General features: G+C 38.4%; 1 protein-coding gene across 1 annotated transcript in view; it reads left to right on the top strand.

Annotated features, from left to right (window-relative positions):
- Window positions 1-11,347, top strand: part of VWF (von Willebrand factor) — a 145,114-nt gene extending 133,767 nt beyond the window's left edge. The window contains exons 48-52 of the mRNA XM_065656516.1: window positions 2,084-2,182; window positions 3,312-3,440; window positions 5,549-5,588; window positions 10,044-10,141; window positions 11,005-11,347. Of these exons, the coding sequence (XP_065512588.1) occupies window positions 2,084-2,182; window positions 3,312-3,440; window positions 5,549-5,588; window positions 10,044-10,141; window positions 11,005-11,193 (555 nt within the window). The 3' untranslated portion in view covers window positions 11,194-11,347. The remainder of the gene's footprint in view (window positions 1-2,083; window positions 2,183-3,311; window positions 3,441-5,548; window positions 5,589-10,043; window positions 10,142-11,004) is intronic.
- The last annotated feature ends 4,495 nt before the right edge of the window (window positions 11,348-15,842 follow it).

Here is a 15,842-nt window from a genome sequence, read left to right as displayed (position 1 = left end):
GGATAACCCAAGGCCAGACTGTTTAGTGAGGAGGATGCAGTTTAGACATACATATGTGTTCCACTTCTCTGTAGGGCCAGAAAACTGGCCTTGACACCCTTTATTTACTGATATGGATGTAGCCTGTGACAAAAGGTAGAATCTACAATACTTTGTGTGGTTCTGGACCCTGATATCACCCCTCCTGTAAGGTATGATTATAGACACAGGATTCTGAAAGGAAAATAAATGGCCAAGCTCTGTGCTGAGCAGCTTTCTCTCTTCTACAAAATATAGCTTGGCAGATCAATGAAAAAAACCCAGATACACTAGAATTAATCTATGGCCAGAAACATGTGTGCATATGCATGTTCCCACACAAAAATACGTGAACATCAATTCTTGCTTTTCAATGCAAGAAGCCAGCTGTAGAAATTAAAGGTAGAGGAATCAATAAAATACATGCTAAAAAAAATGGGGAAACATTCCTCTCCTGCTTCTTTCACCACCCACGCAATTCCCAAACAGCTCCTTTCCCCCACCTGACCTGAAAGTACAGACTAAACAAAAAAAAATTCTGAAGAAAGGGCAATTTCCAGTTGGGCTTATTAAGCACCATGTACTTGTGTTTAGGAGATGTGCAGTTACCCTAGGGAGGTTGCAGGTCTAAGTGTGTGTTGTCCTTTGTAGCCATTGTAATGAATCTGTGGAGTTTGAGGGGAAAAAATATCAAATAAGATACAGAACATCTTCATCTCCCCCTAAGGCCAGTGGGATTCACACACATTTTTCCTGTCTCAGAGTCGCTGACTTCATGTATACCCAGAGTAAAAGCAGCTCTTTCATAATGGATAAGATCACAGGTTAAGAGTGTATATACTCTCAGGAGCACCTGCTTTCTACTGGATGCCGAAGCTACGAAAGTAAATGCACTGGTAATTGAAGTGCAGCCAACTTCAGCATATTCTGCTGATCAGGGTCATTTTTTTGGTCATTTTATGACCTACTTTAGGTGCTTATATTTTTGCTAATAGCGCAGGTTCACCTAAATAACAATGAACTATGGTTTCTTCCAATGATTTAATAGTAACCCACACCCTCCCCAAATTCTTTTTCTATAAAAAACATATGGATAGCATGCATGCCTTCACTCAACCAGAAAGTGTTTGTTGTCTTAAAAAAGTTCAGCTCATCATAAGCAGCTGTTGGTTATGCGTAGCAGCTGGAGACCTTACTGTGGGACATTTCATGTATTAACTCAGTTCCTTTTTTTTTTTTTCCTTTCCATTATCCACTCTGTACCTTTCTTCCTCTCCATCTAGTCCCACTTATTCTTCCTTACTTCTTCCCCTGCCACTGTATTTTTCCTCTGGTGCCATTTGTAAGGCTCCATTATTCCTCTTTTCTTTCTCTCCTTTTTAATTTTATTATATCATACACTCTCTAATGCGCTTTTTACTTTCTTGGTTTGTCTGGCTGTTTTCTTTTTCTTTCCATAGTCCGAATTTTCAGCCTTAGCCTTATTCTCCCCTTTCCCTGCCCAGTGCTTAGTGGTTACCTTGCCCTCTTCTCCTAGGTGAAACACTTCAAACTACTTTTCTGAGTTGCACTGTGTAGTATTTGTTAACTTTACAGAGAAACTCCTGCACACCACAAGTGTAACCTGTATGTCACTCAAAGCATTTTATTAAGTTTCTTACCCTTGCCTACTGTCATGTGTTGTATAGCGGACCTGACTGTACAACTGTTATAGTCAAGGAATATTGTGGAGTGGACACAGAAGGCTTTGTACTTGGAAATAAACTTCTCTCCCTATTATATAATGAATCAGTACAAGGATTAATGCCAGCCTTTCTAAAATAAAAAACCAGATGTATACAACTAATTAGACTAAACTGTTCAAAAAAGCAATTTTCTGGTTATCACTTTGTCCACTGAGTCTTTAAAAAGAAAATAAAACACACACAAAAAAACCCCAAACCCAAACCAACCAACAAACAACAAACAAACAAACAAAACCCCAAACCAAAACAACTTCTGCAAATAAGAGTAGGAAGCATGCTTAAAAAAACATAAACCCAGAAAAATGTGCTTTACCTTCTAGAATTACAGAAGGCAGGAAATCCCTGGCTCTTGCTGTGGAAAGTGTGTGCCAACTTCATGTGGCATCAGGCTGAGAGACGGAAGGCTTAAATACCTTCAGGTAAGTTTTAAGCACTCTTCTTTATGAGTAAATGTGAATGTAACGCAGAGTTCTGGTGAACACAAGGAAACTGCATTTTTTCCTCCTTTTTGGATAGGCAGCATGGTATTACTAGTGTCTTTTATATCTCAGAATGGTTTATCAAGAAAGGTTTTTTTGTTTGTGTTTTTTTGTTGTTGTTTTTTGGTTGTGGTGGGTGGTTTTTTTTGTAAATTAAAAAAAGAGACTTCATACCACAGTACAAAATTCTAGAGAGGCATTCTGGATGCACCTGCAAGCATGAATATTATCAAGGAACCTTAACTGGAATGTGAGCTCAAACAACTACTAAGAGAAAATTTTAAATGAGAAACAGATAACTTAAGTTGAAAATGTGAATTTTGAAAAATTTCTCCAGCATGATAGTTTTTTAAACAAGAGTGGATATTTTTCTAGTTAAAACCTGTCAGCTTGTCACAAGAAACAGCATATAACATTATCTTTTATTCCATTCCTGAGCTAAGTTTTAGGTGGGGGGAGTATGGGAGAGCAATGAAGCAGGTGAATGGTCTAGAGAACAAGTCCTAATGAGTCACCATTCTTGAAGGTATATAAAAGACTTGTAGACCTGGCAGTTAGGGACATGGTTTATTGGTGGACTTGGCAGTCTTAAGTTTAAACTTGGAATCAGTGATCTTAAAGTTGTTTTCCAACCTAAATGATTGATTCTATGTGGGCGTGGGGGGTTGTTTTTATGTATTTTTTTTAAAGAAGCTCCCAGATCAGCTGGAAGTTCAATATTCTATATATATGTCCCTTTAAAAGACAATTCATGGGCCAAAAATCCCAAGTTTCTCACTTAGACAAGTTTCTCTTTTGAGACTTTTTTTCCCTGTTAAGAACTGATAAAGGGCAGTTTTTGACAGTCCTGACTGAGTTGTAATCAAGATGGTTATGGAAGTAAATAGAAGATGATGACTTTGTTGTTAAACAATTCTGTTTACTAAATATTTCCATGTTATATAAACTTAAGGACCATGGTACATTAATTGAAATATCAGTAAAGGAAGAGGCAGGTTGTATAGAATCCTGAAAACTTACAGTCACATGTTGTTGCTGTGTAAATCTAACAGTCCTTAAATCTTTACAGCCAAATGAATCACTTCAGGATGGCTGTGACAGTCACTCCTGTAAAGTAAATGAGAAAGGGGAATTTATCTGGGAAAGGAGAATCACTGGCTGTCCTCCATTTGATTCCAGAAGATGTTTGGCTGAAGGAGTAAGTAGTGAAATTGATCCTGTTTCCAGGTTTCCTAACAGACTCTGTCATGTTTATGGTTTGGTATATAGGTACTTTATGTGTACTAGGGTGGGAAACCCCAGCTCTCTCCCAGTACCTTGGCTAAACTGAATTTGAACTTTCTTTGAAATTCAGAAAAATATACTTTATTTATTATTATTTTAAAATACATGCTGGTTTTACGTGGGACCACACTGCAGGGGAGATGCTGAGATTACAGTGATTCTGTTCCTTATGAAGGAGAAAATATAAGAAAATGCTCATTCTAACTATGTTTTCAGTTTGGAATCCAGAGCAAATCTGTGTGGATAGTTATGCAAACCAAGAAAACAGTCAGATCAGCCCCTTTTTTCTATGAATATGAAAGGCTAAGACATTTTTTTTCTACCCTCATAGGTACCGCAGGAAGAGCTCAAACTTCCACATTTGTGGGTGTTTGATATAATGATATAATAAAAACCCCATTCAACATGTCTACCCATTTTTCCTGCGATTTCAGGTTAGCCATACACTGAGGAAGAGTGCAGGTTGGGGTGTAGCACACAGGGTCCTGCTTTTGCTCATCTTGCATCACGCAGGTCGACGAAGCTGGTGAGGGGCCTGGAGCACAAGTCTGATGAGGAGCGGCTGAGGGAACTGGGGCTGTTTGGCCTGGAGGAAAGGAGGCTGAGGGGAGACCTTATTGCTGTCTACAACTACCTGAAAGGAGGTTGTAGCATGGAGGGTTTTGGTCTCTTCTCCCAAGTAGCAAGTGATAGGACAAGGGGAAATGGCCTCAAGTTGCTCCAGGGGAGGTTTAGATTGGATATTAGGAAAAACTCTTCACAGAAAGGGTTGTCAGGTGTTGGAACAAGCTGCCCAGGGAAGTGTTTGAGTCACCATCCCTGGAGGTGTTTAAAAGGCATTTAGATGAGGTTCTTAGGCACATGGTTTAGTCCTAGAGTTAGGTTATGGTTGGACTCGATGATCCTGAGGATTTCTTCAAACCAAAATATTTCTATGATTTTATATCCACCTGTCCTCATTTGCTTGGGCAGGAAGCAGGAAACTTTTAACAAAGCTTGTTCCCAAGTCTGTCTCTACATACACATCGAGCAAATGGAGGATTTGATATGTATAATGCAGGAAGAATAAAGATTCTACAGTGCATTTCTCACTTCATGAAATCGCTTTAGCACACATAGTTTTGTTATACAAACAAAGATTTAGAAAAATACTGAATTATGTTACAGGCTTGGGGTTATTATCATATTCTAAAAGTCTTCATTGAAAATGAATAATAGCTTACTTTTTAACAAGAACTTCCCAAACTACATTTATTCTTCTCCTATCCAGAAAAATGAACTTCTTCAGTTTGGAAAAAAAGGTGGTTTTCATCTAGTTACAGATGGAAAGTTTAAGTTTTTTAATTAAAAAAGCCTCCAAATTTTGCATGTAAGTTCAGGGGTTTAGTGCAACAATGGCATCACCCTGCAATATAAATATTTCTCCATTTTTTCCTTTCAACATGGGTTTTCAATAATTTTCCACCAGATCTCTATTTCTGAGAAATATTTTCTACATGGTATTAATGAAATAAGAAAAATACATTTTTTAGGTGTTAAAACTTTTTTGAAAGATGTGATATTTTATGGTGATTTGCTTGTACATTTTCAGCTGTTGTGGAATAGACATGCTTTCATCTATATGGCTTAAAAAATCAAGGAGGACTGTTTAACTTCCTTTCTTGAACAGACAAAAGATGTGAATGCTATTGGTTTTATCACTCTGGTTCCTAGAAATTGATTTGCATTCAATGTCTTTACATTAGAAAGCTTTTAATACAGGGTGAAAGCAATATTTTCAAGTGTTGAACTTGCTAATATAGTAAATTATTTCCAATCAGCTATCAACAAATACAATCACAAGTTCAAAACCTTAAAATGCATAAAGACATGTTTACTAATGTAGATTTATATTTTTGTACAATATAGAAATACAATTTCCTTGCCTAATATCCTGTTTTAAACATCCCTTTTTATTCTTCCAGTGGAACAAATGTGTATTATTTGTGCCAAAACAGAAGTTTTCATTTTTTATTTTTTTAGGGCAGAATTGCAAAAATTGGCAGTACCTGCTGTGACACATGTAAGTAAATAAGCAAAAAGTCTTGTATGGAAATTGCAGAGCATGTAAGGTACTAGGTAAGGTGCTACATTTTCCATAAGATGCAATTTGATGAAACAGAGCTAAGCAATATGGTTAAAGTAAACCATCCAACAAGTCCACCCTCTGGTTGTGCTACTGCTGTCATGTTTTGTCCACTAGAACACATGTTTTGACAGTATTCACAAGTGCTTAGAAAGAAATAGATAGTCTCCACATTTTATGCAGATGTTAATTATGAATGTTCTATTTTATTGTTCATCTAAAGATAACAGGAACAGTGTTGCACACACAGGTTGATGAGTCACATAACCTGATACTGAATATGTGAGGCAATCGCTTCATGAATAATCAATCAACTTAAAATGAATTTAGCAAAAAAACTCTGGTGACAGTAATGTAATTTTGATTGGGTTTTGACAATGTAATATCAAAAAAAATTGTTGTCAAATGTGCATTCCTATTCAACTGCCTGACCGCATCTTAAATTCAGCAGTTTAGGAGTCAGTCCTGCAACACTTTATTTCATGCATCATTGTGTAGATATTCCAAATGTCAGTCAGGCTGAAAGTGTAGGAAGGGTTTTCTTACATGAGGAAGGATTGCAGGGTTGGGTTCTCATTTCTAAAATGAATCTCTGATGCTTTTGTGAACAGGCAACCTATCAGTTTTCCCCTTCGTAAGTAAAAAATTAATAATAGTGTAGCTCATTTGAAATTTTTAGAAAATAACAAAAGATTAATATTCTCTTTTAAGGTCAGATCAAAATATTGACATCTTGCCTGTGTTCCATTATCTCTTTTTTCTTTTTTTTCTTTTTTTCTTTATGCATATGCTAATAAATAAATGATGGCCAGCATAGCAGCCCATCACCACACTGGCACAGTAACTACTGTAATAATACCCCTGATGAAGGACATTAACTCCTAGGGAGTTTGCAGTCATTGCCTATCTGTATAATCACTGAGTTCCTGCTTGAGAAATTGAAGTCAGAAAGATATTGAGATAGACTGTCATCAAATGGCTTAAACAGGTAATTTAGTTAAGAGAGTGGTAATGTAGCAGGCTTCAAAGAAGGAATACTGAAAATTATTTATTAACAAAAACAGATTTTAAGATTTAAAAGACAGGGTGGTGGGCAGGCTCTACTACTAATTGAGAATGCCTATCACTGCAGTTGAGGAGAGAAGAAACCCAGTTCCAAACAAGCACAGCTCATTTTAACAGTTATAGTGATTTAAAAGAGATACCTCCCTGCAGCAGCAAAAGCAAACTGATCTAAGTGAAATACGAAATGCCTGAAAACACCTATATTGTATAGGTCTTGAAATCCTTTTTCCTGTTAATGTTTGCTTGGATATAGCTCAAAACTGAAATGTCCTGTATTATAATGTCATCCTATTCCTGGTCATTCCTCTATTCAGGGCCCTTCCTAAGGAAAAAGCCAGCATACTGCATCCAGCCAACTAAGCATGAGTTATCAATTGCAGGATGGTGGTTAATGTAATACATAGCTTTGAATCAAACAGATATTTGTAGATATCAAACTCTTTCTCTTCTGTATTTGTATCTTGCCACCAGGACACTCAGTAAATACATGCTGTCTGTTACATACTCTACAGGGAACACCAAGTCTTGGCAATGCTAGTGTAAAACCAAAGTAATTTAATTGTTCTTAAAAGTCAGATAAGAGAATAATCAGTTTCTCATGGACACAGAGATTTAGATATAGGTTACATTGCCTTTCCAGGTCTTGAGAAAGTTTGTCTTTCAGACACCTCAGTACCATAAAGATTTGGGCAAAGAACTTGTTCTCTCAAGTTCAAAGCACAATTCAGGGTGATGCCTTTGGTCCAGTAGCATCCTGTGTGGCTTTGAACCATGGTTGTTTAAGAAGCCAGTTTCCCTATGTTATGCCTTGGCAACCGGAGTTCATTAGCATGTCTGAGGACATTGTTCCAGGTTTTAAGTATGTAGAAGCACATAAGTTAACAGGCTTACTTTCTCATTAGATTTTTGTGGTACTAGCAAAGGACTTGATTATTTGCAAATTATATTCCTTATTTTTCCACTTAATCAAGAAGTTGCATCTCTGCTTCTTACCTCTTTTCCCCATTGATCTAAATAGCATACGTCTTGTTAGGTTACAAGCACTTGCCTTTTCAAATGAGGCACAGTCTACCAAAAAAAAAAAAAGTAAATGAGAGAAGTAAAGTAAGTTAAGAAGAAGTTGATATGGCATGATCAAAAAGGTGATGAAGCTGTGTAGAGTCTGAGGACAATTATTTTGTTTGGGCTTTCCAGTTGTGCAGACACAGTGGTGTATTCTTTCCAGGTGGACAAGTTTTATCAAATGAAGTGATGAAATCATTTAAAGAGAACTGGGAATTCCAGCCCTGGAGCCAGGAACACTTTTCAAGCCTTATTTTTTTTTATTTATTTTTTTTTTTTCCCCAATGACAAGTAAAGCATTGGCAAGGCAGAGAATCAATTTGGTAATAACATTGACACGGAAAATATATTGAAAGCTGTCTTTGCTGCTAGGAAGATAGATACATTTATCTACAATTTATATATCTACTTAGTTGTGCAGTTGGACAGCTGAATTCCTTCAGATCTCTGAAATGCTGCTGTGTAGTATGTAAAAAGTATTCTGGTAAATACAGATATTCCACTGGTTAGCTAGAAATGAGTAAAAGTAGGAGCCTGTCTTTATAGATAGGCATAGCACTATATTAACACCACAAAGAACTGATTGCAGTGTATAAAACGTCCATGTAAAAAGCGTTAGCTCCTTCAGAAGTCTTTATATGTGGACCAAAACAGACAAGAGTGTTCAAAACAAAATATTCTGGATTTGTCTGTATTTGAGCACGTCAGTGGTGATGTTCCCTTCGAAAGTGGATCATAGCAAACCAACCTCACTACACAAAGAGGAAGCAGCATCTTCCCTGAGCTTGTACCCTCCACACAGAACAAAACCAGACCTACTGCCTCTTGTGTTGCTTTCTCATTAGATAGGAAAACAAACAAACAAAAAACCAAAAAAACAAACCCAAAACAAAAAACAAGCACCAAAAACCAGGAGAATTTACCTAACACTAAGAGCAAAAAGTGTTGAAAAACAAGTATCAGAATATTTCATAACTTACTGAAGAAAAGAGAAAAGTTCCCATTGATGTAAAGTTAGATTTTTGCAGAATTAGTTTTCTAATTTTTTTTTCCTAGTTTTTCTTTTTGCCCCTTTAGTTTTTTGCAAAATCCACCACATATACAAGGACTTCGAGGAGCTGTCAAATGTAGGAGCCTGAAAGAGGCAGGGTCAGGGCTCCGTGTCCAGGGAACAGGGAAACTGAGCATGTCTCCCAATAAGCACACAGGCAAACACATGTATATAACATGCACACACACATTCTTTACATAAACACAGAAACACTCAGTACTCTGGCAAACACAAACAGCACCCACATTCTCATCCTGATCTCCCCTCTGGCTGATCAGGGTGAAGGTCCTTAGTGGTCTTGGGCACTCTGACCAGTAACTGCTGGTCCTGCATCCCTGCTAACCCAGACTCATGGGCCCTGTGACCTGTGGTCCAATGCCAGTTGCTGGCACTTACACCTCCATATACACGTATCCACACAGAACAGAGAGTCCATCACCCGGGAGAAGTAGTTAGAAATGGATTTTAATAAGAAGATGGGACAGACTGCAATGATCAAACGTAGGTCAAGGTCAGACAAAAGTGTGGACCAGAAGCTGTTTAACGTGAAAGCAGGCCCCTTTATCCATCTATTTTCCCATGCTTGTTCCTCACCAAACCACCTTAATCCCTCTGTTGCCCCACCTTTGGCTCTTCCTGTAAAAATCCCATAATTAGGTCTTGTAGAATCCCAAAACATTCTTTCCTAGCAGCTCATAAGGAGTCCTACACAGTCCTGAAGGCAGTGACCCACCTCAGTCTGTAAGGTGATTGGGAAGCTGCTCCCACTGACTCATCTTGAAGTGCATCATCCCAAGACAATGGGATCTCTCTCTCCTGTGACAGCCCCAAGAATAGCCAGGTCAGGGTGCTCTGTTTCTCTAATTAGGTTATATTTCCATGTGTGTCATCTTTTTCCTGTGCACTTACTTGCCCAATGTACCACTGAACCATCTTTAAAAGAAGAGTTATCCAACACAGAAGCCAACAGGTAGAAGGCAGATGTTAGGTGGCAAAGTGTCTTTAAATCAAAGCAGTCAATTGAAAAGAAACATGAGGGAAATCCTGCTCTCCAGTGGAATTTTAGGGCTGTAATGTGATATAGTCACTTGCTAGGGATCTTTCCAGTAATATCTCACTAACACAAATTTCAGTAGTAAGGAGAAGGGAGTTAAAAAGAAAAACAACTGTCAGCACTGTCAAATACTGTTTTGTTTTGTTTTTTCACTTGATAGGTGTGGAAGTGGAATGTCGACCAGTAAGTACCAGACTGCAGTACAGGAATATCAATGGATGTGTGGCTGAAAGGGAAGTGCCTATTTCTCATTGTGAGGTAAGTAACAAAAACATTCCCTCCCACTCCAAAACCTGCCCTTACCCCGCTTTGTCTCTTCCACAAGGGAAAAATTTGCCTCTTCTACAGCTTTACTTCAGTAAGTGGAGCATCGTTTCTGTCCTTCTCATTGAATCACTCAAACAGTGTAAGCCTCATCGGCACTTATTCCTAAAGCAATTTTGTGATGCTGAATTTTCCCTATTCAAGACAGCATGAAAAAAGGCACATATTTTAGACACAAAGAGTTTGTTCATACCACTTTTCTTTGCGTCCATCAAAATTAGTGACTCTAAAATGGCTTTTTAAGACTTTCTTCATTTAAAAAAAAAAATCTTGGTATTAGTGAAGCTGATTTTCAGATCTCAGTCTACAGTTAAGCACACATATCCCTCTTCAGGCTCTGAAGTTGATTTATGAGAGTGTATATAGGTATTTAGATGCATGATACTTTAAAAGATATTTAATCTTAAGTGCTATGATTTGACTTCTGTGCTCTATAAGCTTTATGAGTCCTCTATTAGCCTGAGCACTAGCTGTCATGTTCTGCATGTGTTCTAATACAGCTGAGATAATAACCATATGTGCTTAGAAGCCCAGGACATCACCTACGATATTTTAAATTGTAGGCTTTTTTCGTGTGACCGGTTTCTTCACTTCTCCTTTGCTGTGCTTATGCTCATAAGACATTACTCTTTGACCAGCACCCCATACTCTAGAATAAGATATCCATTTCCAAGTTTGTGTTCTACAGCAGAGCACTGAAATCTAGGTGAAGTTGTCTATGGATGTTTTGAAGGGAAGAACCTGAATTCTGATTGCACTAGATCTGTTCAAACTTGGTATCCCTTTTTTCCATTCAGGGCAAGTGCAGAAGCAATACCAGATACTCCGTTGAGACAGGGAAATGGGAAGACCTATGCAGCTGCTGTACAGCCACTCTGACAACCACAGTCACCATCCCCCTCCGGTGTGCCAATGGGACAGTGGTGCAGCATTACATCCCGTCTGCCTCTCAGTGTGAATGCTATTCTCGGAAGTGTACAGACTAAATATTTCCAAGAAGCTCAGTTGTGTAATCTCAAGTGTTATGAGGAAGGAACTTTACAGTACAAGCCTCATTTTCTCTCTGTAGACTGTTTTATCCAGTAGAATCCTGACTAACTAATTGTATCAACATAGCAAACAATAAAACTTACTAGCACAACAGAGCACCTTCTGATTATTCAGTTTGTTTGAAGATAAGATGTTGCAAATTGTATGTTCTCCTTCATCTTCACCATGGAAAGTAATCGACATTATTAAAAATGCAAACCCGCAACAGTAACAGAAGCAGATGCTTCTACTTAAAGAACATATACCAAAGCATTTACCATTGTCTTCAGAGACATTACACTTCTGTTCTCCACTTCAGACCTTAGTGACACACTCTGCCCTTTTTTCTCCTCCAGTCAGGCTCAGGGAACCAAATCTCTTCTGCAATGCATACATATATGTTCCTCCTGAAACTGAATGCAAAGAAATTGTGTGCTGAGGACAATTTGTAAGTCCTCAGTACTTGTAAATGGGCTGAGGGATAGCTCTTACCTGTTTACTTCAGCACTTACACAGACCAACCTGAAAAGAAAGTTCACCAATCATCTCCCTTATTTCCAGGTACCAGAACTTCATCTATTGCATTAGCTCCAAAAGTTAGAGTTCTTTCAAATTCAGAATTGTCAGTGGCAGGTTTAATTTGGTTATTGCTGCCAGGGATAAATTTAGCAGGAGTTAAATTCCATTTGGTCTGGTCAGGCCACAGAAGAAAAACCGTTTTCCAGAGGGAAGTTGGTCATGGTGGAATCTAGTGCCAGTCAAACAGTTTCACTGCGAAGTACTAATTTCTCAAAAATTATGAGGGAAAACTGTTCATTCCATTTTAATTTTTGAAAGATAAGAAATACTTTAACTTGTTGAGTTAACTTTAAAAAATAATATTTATAATTCAGATATATTAAAAATAAATTAAGAAAGCAACCCTAAATTTTCCATATGTTTATGATGAAATCAGAAATACTTAGGAATAGGTTGTGAAAAAATATCATGGTTTCTCAGCTCTAGCAAAAGTGTTCTTGAACTAGTGAAAAGCACATGTAGAAGTCCTGAAAGGTAAGAGTATTCCTGAGGAGCTAGCAGAAAAGGTCAGGAAAACAGGTTATTCTTGTGCAGTTTTTAGATTGGCATACGTAGAAATGAAAGTAATTTCAGAGGACATTGTCACCCTTGTCCCTGGGTCATAGGGAGGAAAGTTTTGAGATGAAGAACTAATGCTCCCCACATAGATGCCAATGTCACATGATTAAATGAGTCAAAACACCTCCCCATCTACATGAATGGTTCCCTTTGGCAGCAAACAAAAACTCCCTCTGCGCTTTCAACTAAAAAAGCAAGTTTTATTCCTTTTTGAGAGGAACCAGACAGATCCTTGCTTCTTCTCTTTTGCCATTCAGCTGTGGATTCAACACATCGAATTGTAGGCCCTTTTTTCTCTTTTACTAGGCAGTGCTAGTAGAAGTGCACCTCTTCTATGCACCTCTGTTTCTTCTGCTATGGGACCACAATAACTCTAGAGAGAGAAAAGTTTTAATTGGCATCAGCCCCAGTTACTGCAGTAGATCTCTGTCACCAGTTTTCCTCCATCCTCACACTAGCTCCTCTTTGTAGCTGCCTTTGGATATTAAGGTTCCTAACAAGTGGATTTGTGTCACCCAGGTAATCAGCCGCACAGCAGCTCATCTGAAACTGCAAATAAGCAACTCCTGGAGCAGTAGCCTACAACATCAGAGGAGACCAGAGAGAAGGAGTGGGTAGGTGGTAAAATACAATGCTCTCCTCTTCCCGTGACCACTGCTGTACTGCCCCTTTACTCCCATCTGTGCCCTCACCTAGACTGACCTTTCTTAGCTCACGAAAGCTGAAGCCTAAGGCTTCATGGCTGCAGACAAATCTTGTAAGTAGATAATGAATCAGGCACCAGTTTATCAGCATAAGGAGGACACACAGAAGCATCCACAGGGCAGAGTTGGAGCCATAGTTTTCTGAACTTCTGAAAAGCAGACACTCACAGCTAGTATTTTCCATCAGCAACAACCTGAATAGGCAGATCTGAAAAACGGGGGAAAACATTCCTGCTTTCATCACTTCTACCTCAATTAACAGGAAAAATCTTGTGGATCAAAGTGTCTCAAGAGAGAAATAGACTAAAATAAAAATAGTGGCTTTCAGACTAAAGAAATTAGTGTTTTTCCTAAGGAACTCTGGATTATTTATTAGAAAATGGCTTGGTTATAGGATCAAACTCTTAGCAGACATAGCTCAGAGTAATTGGATAAGCATAAATGTATTAAGACTTCACACTTGTTCAAGAATATGTCTCATACTACATGTGTTTTCTTCATGTTTCTTGGTTGCAATTTTACTTTGGGGCATCTATGCCAGTGTATGGAATAAGTGGGTGCACAATACATCCCATGAGAACTTATTAGGTTTTCTTACAGAATAGAGTTATGTGGACTTCTGTATGGTCTATATGTTATTACACAGGCCTGGCTAATACCTATATACTTCAAGCAAAGAAAAGGCCCTGTTGTGCTCAAGGCCAAAAGGAGCTTCTTCCTTGAAAATCCTGTTATAAAAACAGAGAAGTAGGAAAGAACAAGAGGAAGAGAATATGATAACATCTCCCTTAACAGACTGAGAAGATACATATATTTTTTGGCCTTGACCTGCTGGCATGACAAACTTTTTCAGGCAGCCTGCCCTGAAAGAGCTGTCTTTCATCTAAGCCTCTGGTGGTGCCAGTAAGGAAATGGGCTCAGACTTCCTCCATGCAGGTCTCAACTGCCTTTCACACAGTCCAGTTTTACTTCGTACACCTCTGCTGTTTTTGGAAGCATTTGTTCTTCACTTCTGCTAGGAAATAAGTCAGGCCTATTATCAAGTACCTGCTTAGTAGAGAGCTGTGCACACAAACAGCAGTAGTGTGCCAGCACATCAAACAGTGCCGTGCATCAGACTCCTCCATTGACATCCACCGGCAGAATCCAGGCTTTGAGAAACATAGTTTTCCAACTTGCACATACTTGTACATACTTCTGAGTTTTATGGTTTTGAGCTACCCTAGTCTTTGCTTTTCCATCAATGATACAGAACGTATCCCACCACTTCAGAAGACCGTCTGGATTGTTGAGCATGCTACAGGATAGATTTACAGGAACATTAAATGGATTTGGGGAGGAGTCTTATATAACTTCTTAAGTATTAAAAGAATCTAATATCTCTGCTAACTTTTACAGACTTCCAAGCACCACTTTTCCGCAGCAGGTGAAGCACAATCTGGTAAATTAGCATTATTTGTCGCATCTCTGCATTATCAACTAACACCATACCCAGGTACCTCAGGAAACACAGTGATGCCCAGATATGATTTTCTCTGCTGGAAAGCGTCCTTAAAAATAGACTACAGACCCAGCTCCATTTTAACCAGATGGATATTGCTTCCTCCTCATATTGCCTCCTGTGTATATTATTTATTACCTGAGTTAACTGTATTACCTGTAATGGACCCATCCTTATGGCTTATAGGAGCCAGTAATTTGAACCTGTGCAGGCAGAGCTTTTGTGTGCAAAGGGATCCCAGCAGGACCTGGCTCTATATTCCTATACTATTGGTGGGTATGCCTTTCTGTTTCAGTATTTAATTTGTGCAGTATGTAAAGCAGATAGAGCATAATTTTCAGCAAGTTTTCATTCCCCTTTCCCAGAGATAACTGTATACAAAGCAGTAGATTTGCTACCTATCCAGGAAGCCATTAATTGGTTATAAAACATCAAGGAAAAAAGTGGTTCAACAGTTGCTTCCCTTGAAGTATTCTCTGATCCCACTTTATTAGCAAAAAGTTACCAGGAGCTCTATGTGATTGCACTGTTGCCCTGTGTCAAGTAAGCATAAACTTCATTGAGACGGACACTGAAGCAAAGCAATCAAGCAAAGAACAATTCTTTTATTCTAATGGATGGAGTGGTTATGCAATCAAAAATATTTCCATGCACACCACACCTCAAAACTTGTATGCATGAGCTAGTGTGCGAACAAAAGCCTGCTTGAAGCAGCATCCCCGCTGCTAGAGACCTTATGCACATCAACCCCTGTTGTTGCGTTTGTTTGTTTGTTTGTTTGTTTGTTTTTAAATTTCCATTATCTAATAGTTTTTAGATTAGTCAGTCCAGGAGCTGTGGCACCCAGGTTGTTCCCTGTTTTGTAACTGAAGGCAGTTTTTAAATGTAGTTCTGAGATTAAGATCATAGCAGGGCAAGAAGGACAAGTATTTGATACCTATTGATACATAACTTACAAATTTGGAAATGAAATTCCAAAGGAGGGACTAAGAATAGTGGGGTGACTTAACCTTTCCTATCTGAAGACATTATTCTGTGTAAATACTGAAGTAATTGTTAAAAAAGTATTCCGTAAAATTTAATATACTTGTCTTGCCCGTATGCACAAAGAAAAACCTTATCATTTGTTTTCCCCTTTTGCCAGGAGGAAAAGTTAGTGCAGAAATTCTGACTGACTTGTATGAAGCTGTTAAAGATGGAGCCAGGGCTTCTGACCCCTCTCCCTTTTATGTAAAATCAGGCATATAACATTAGAGTAGGTTAC

This window comes from Caloenas nicobarica, chromosome 1 (genome assembly GCF_036013445.1).
Source record: "Caloenas nicobarica isolate bCalNic1 chromosome 1, bCalNic1.hap1, whole genome shotgun sequence".
NCBI classification, from domain to species: domain Eukaryota; kingdom Metazoa; phylum Chordata; class Aves; order Columbiformes; family Columbidae; genus Caloenas; species Caloenas nicobarica.
This window is presented reverse-complemented; position numbering and strand designations above follow the sequence as displayed.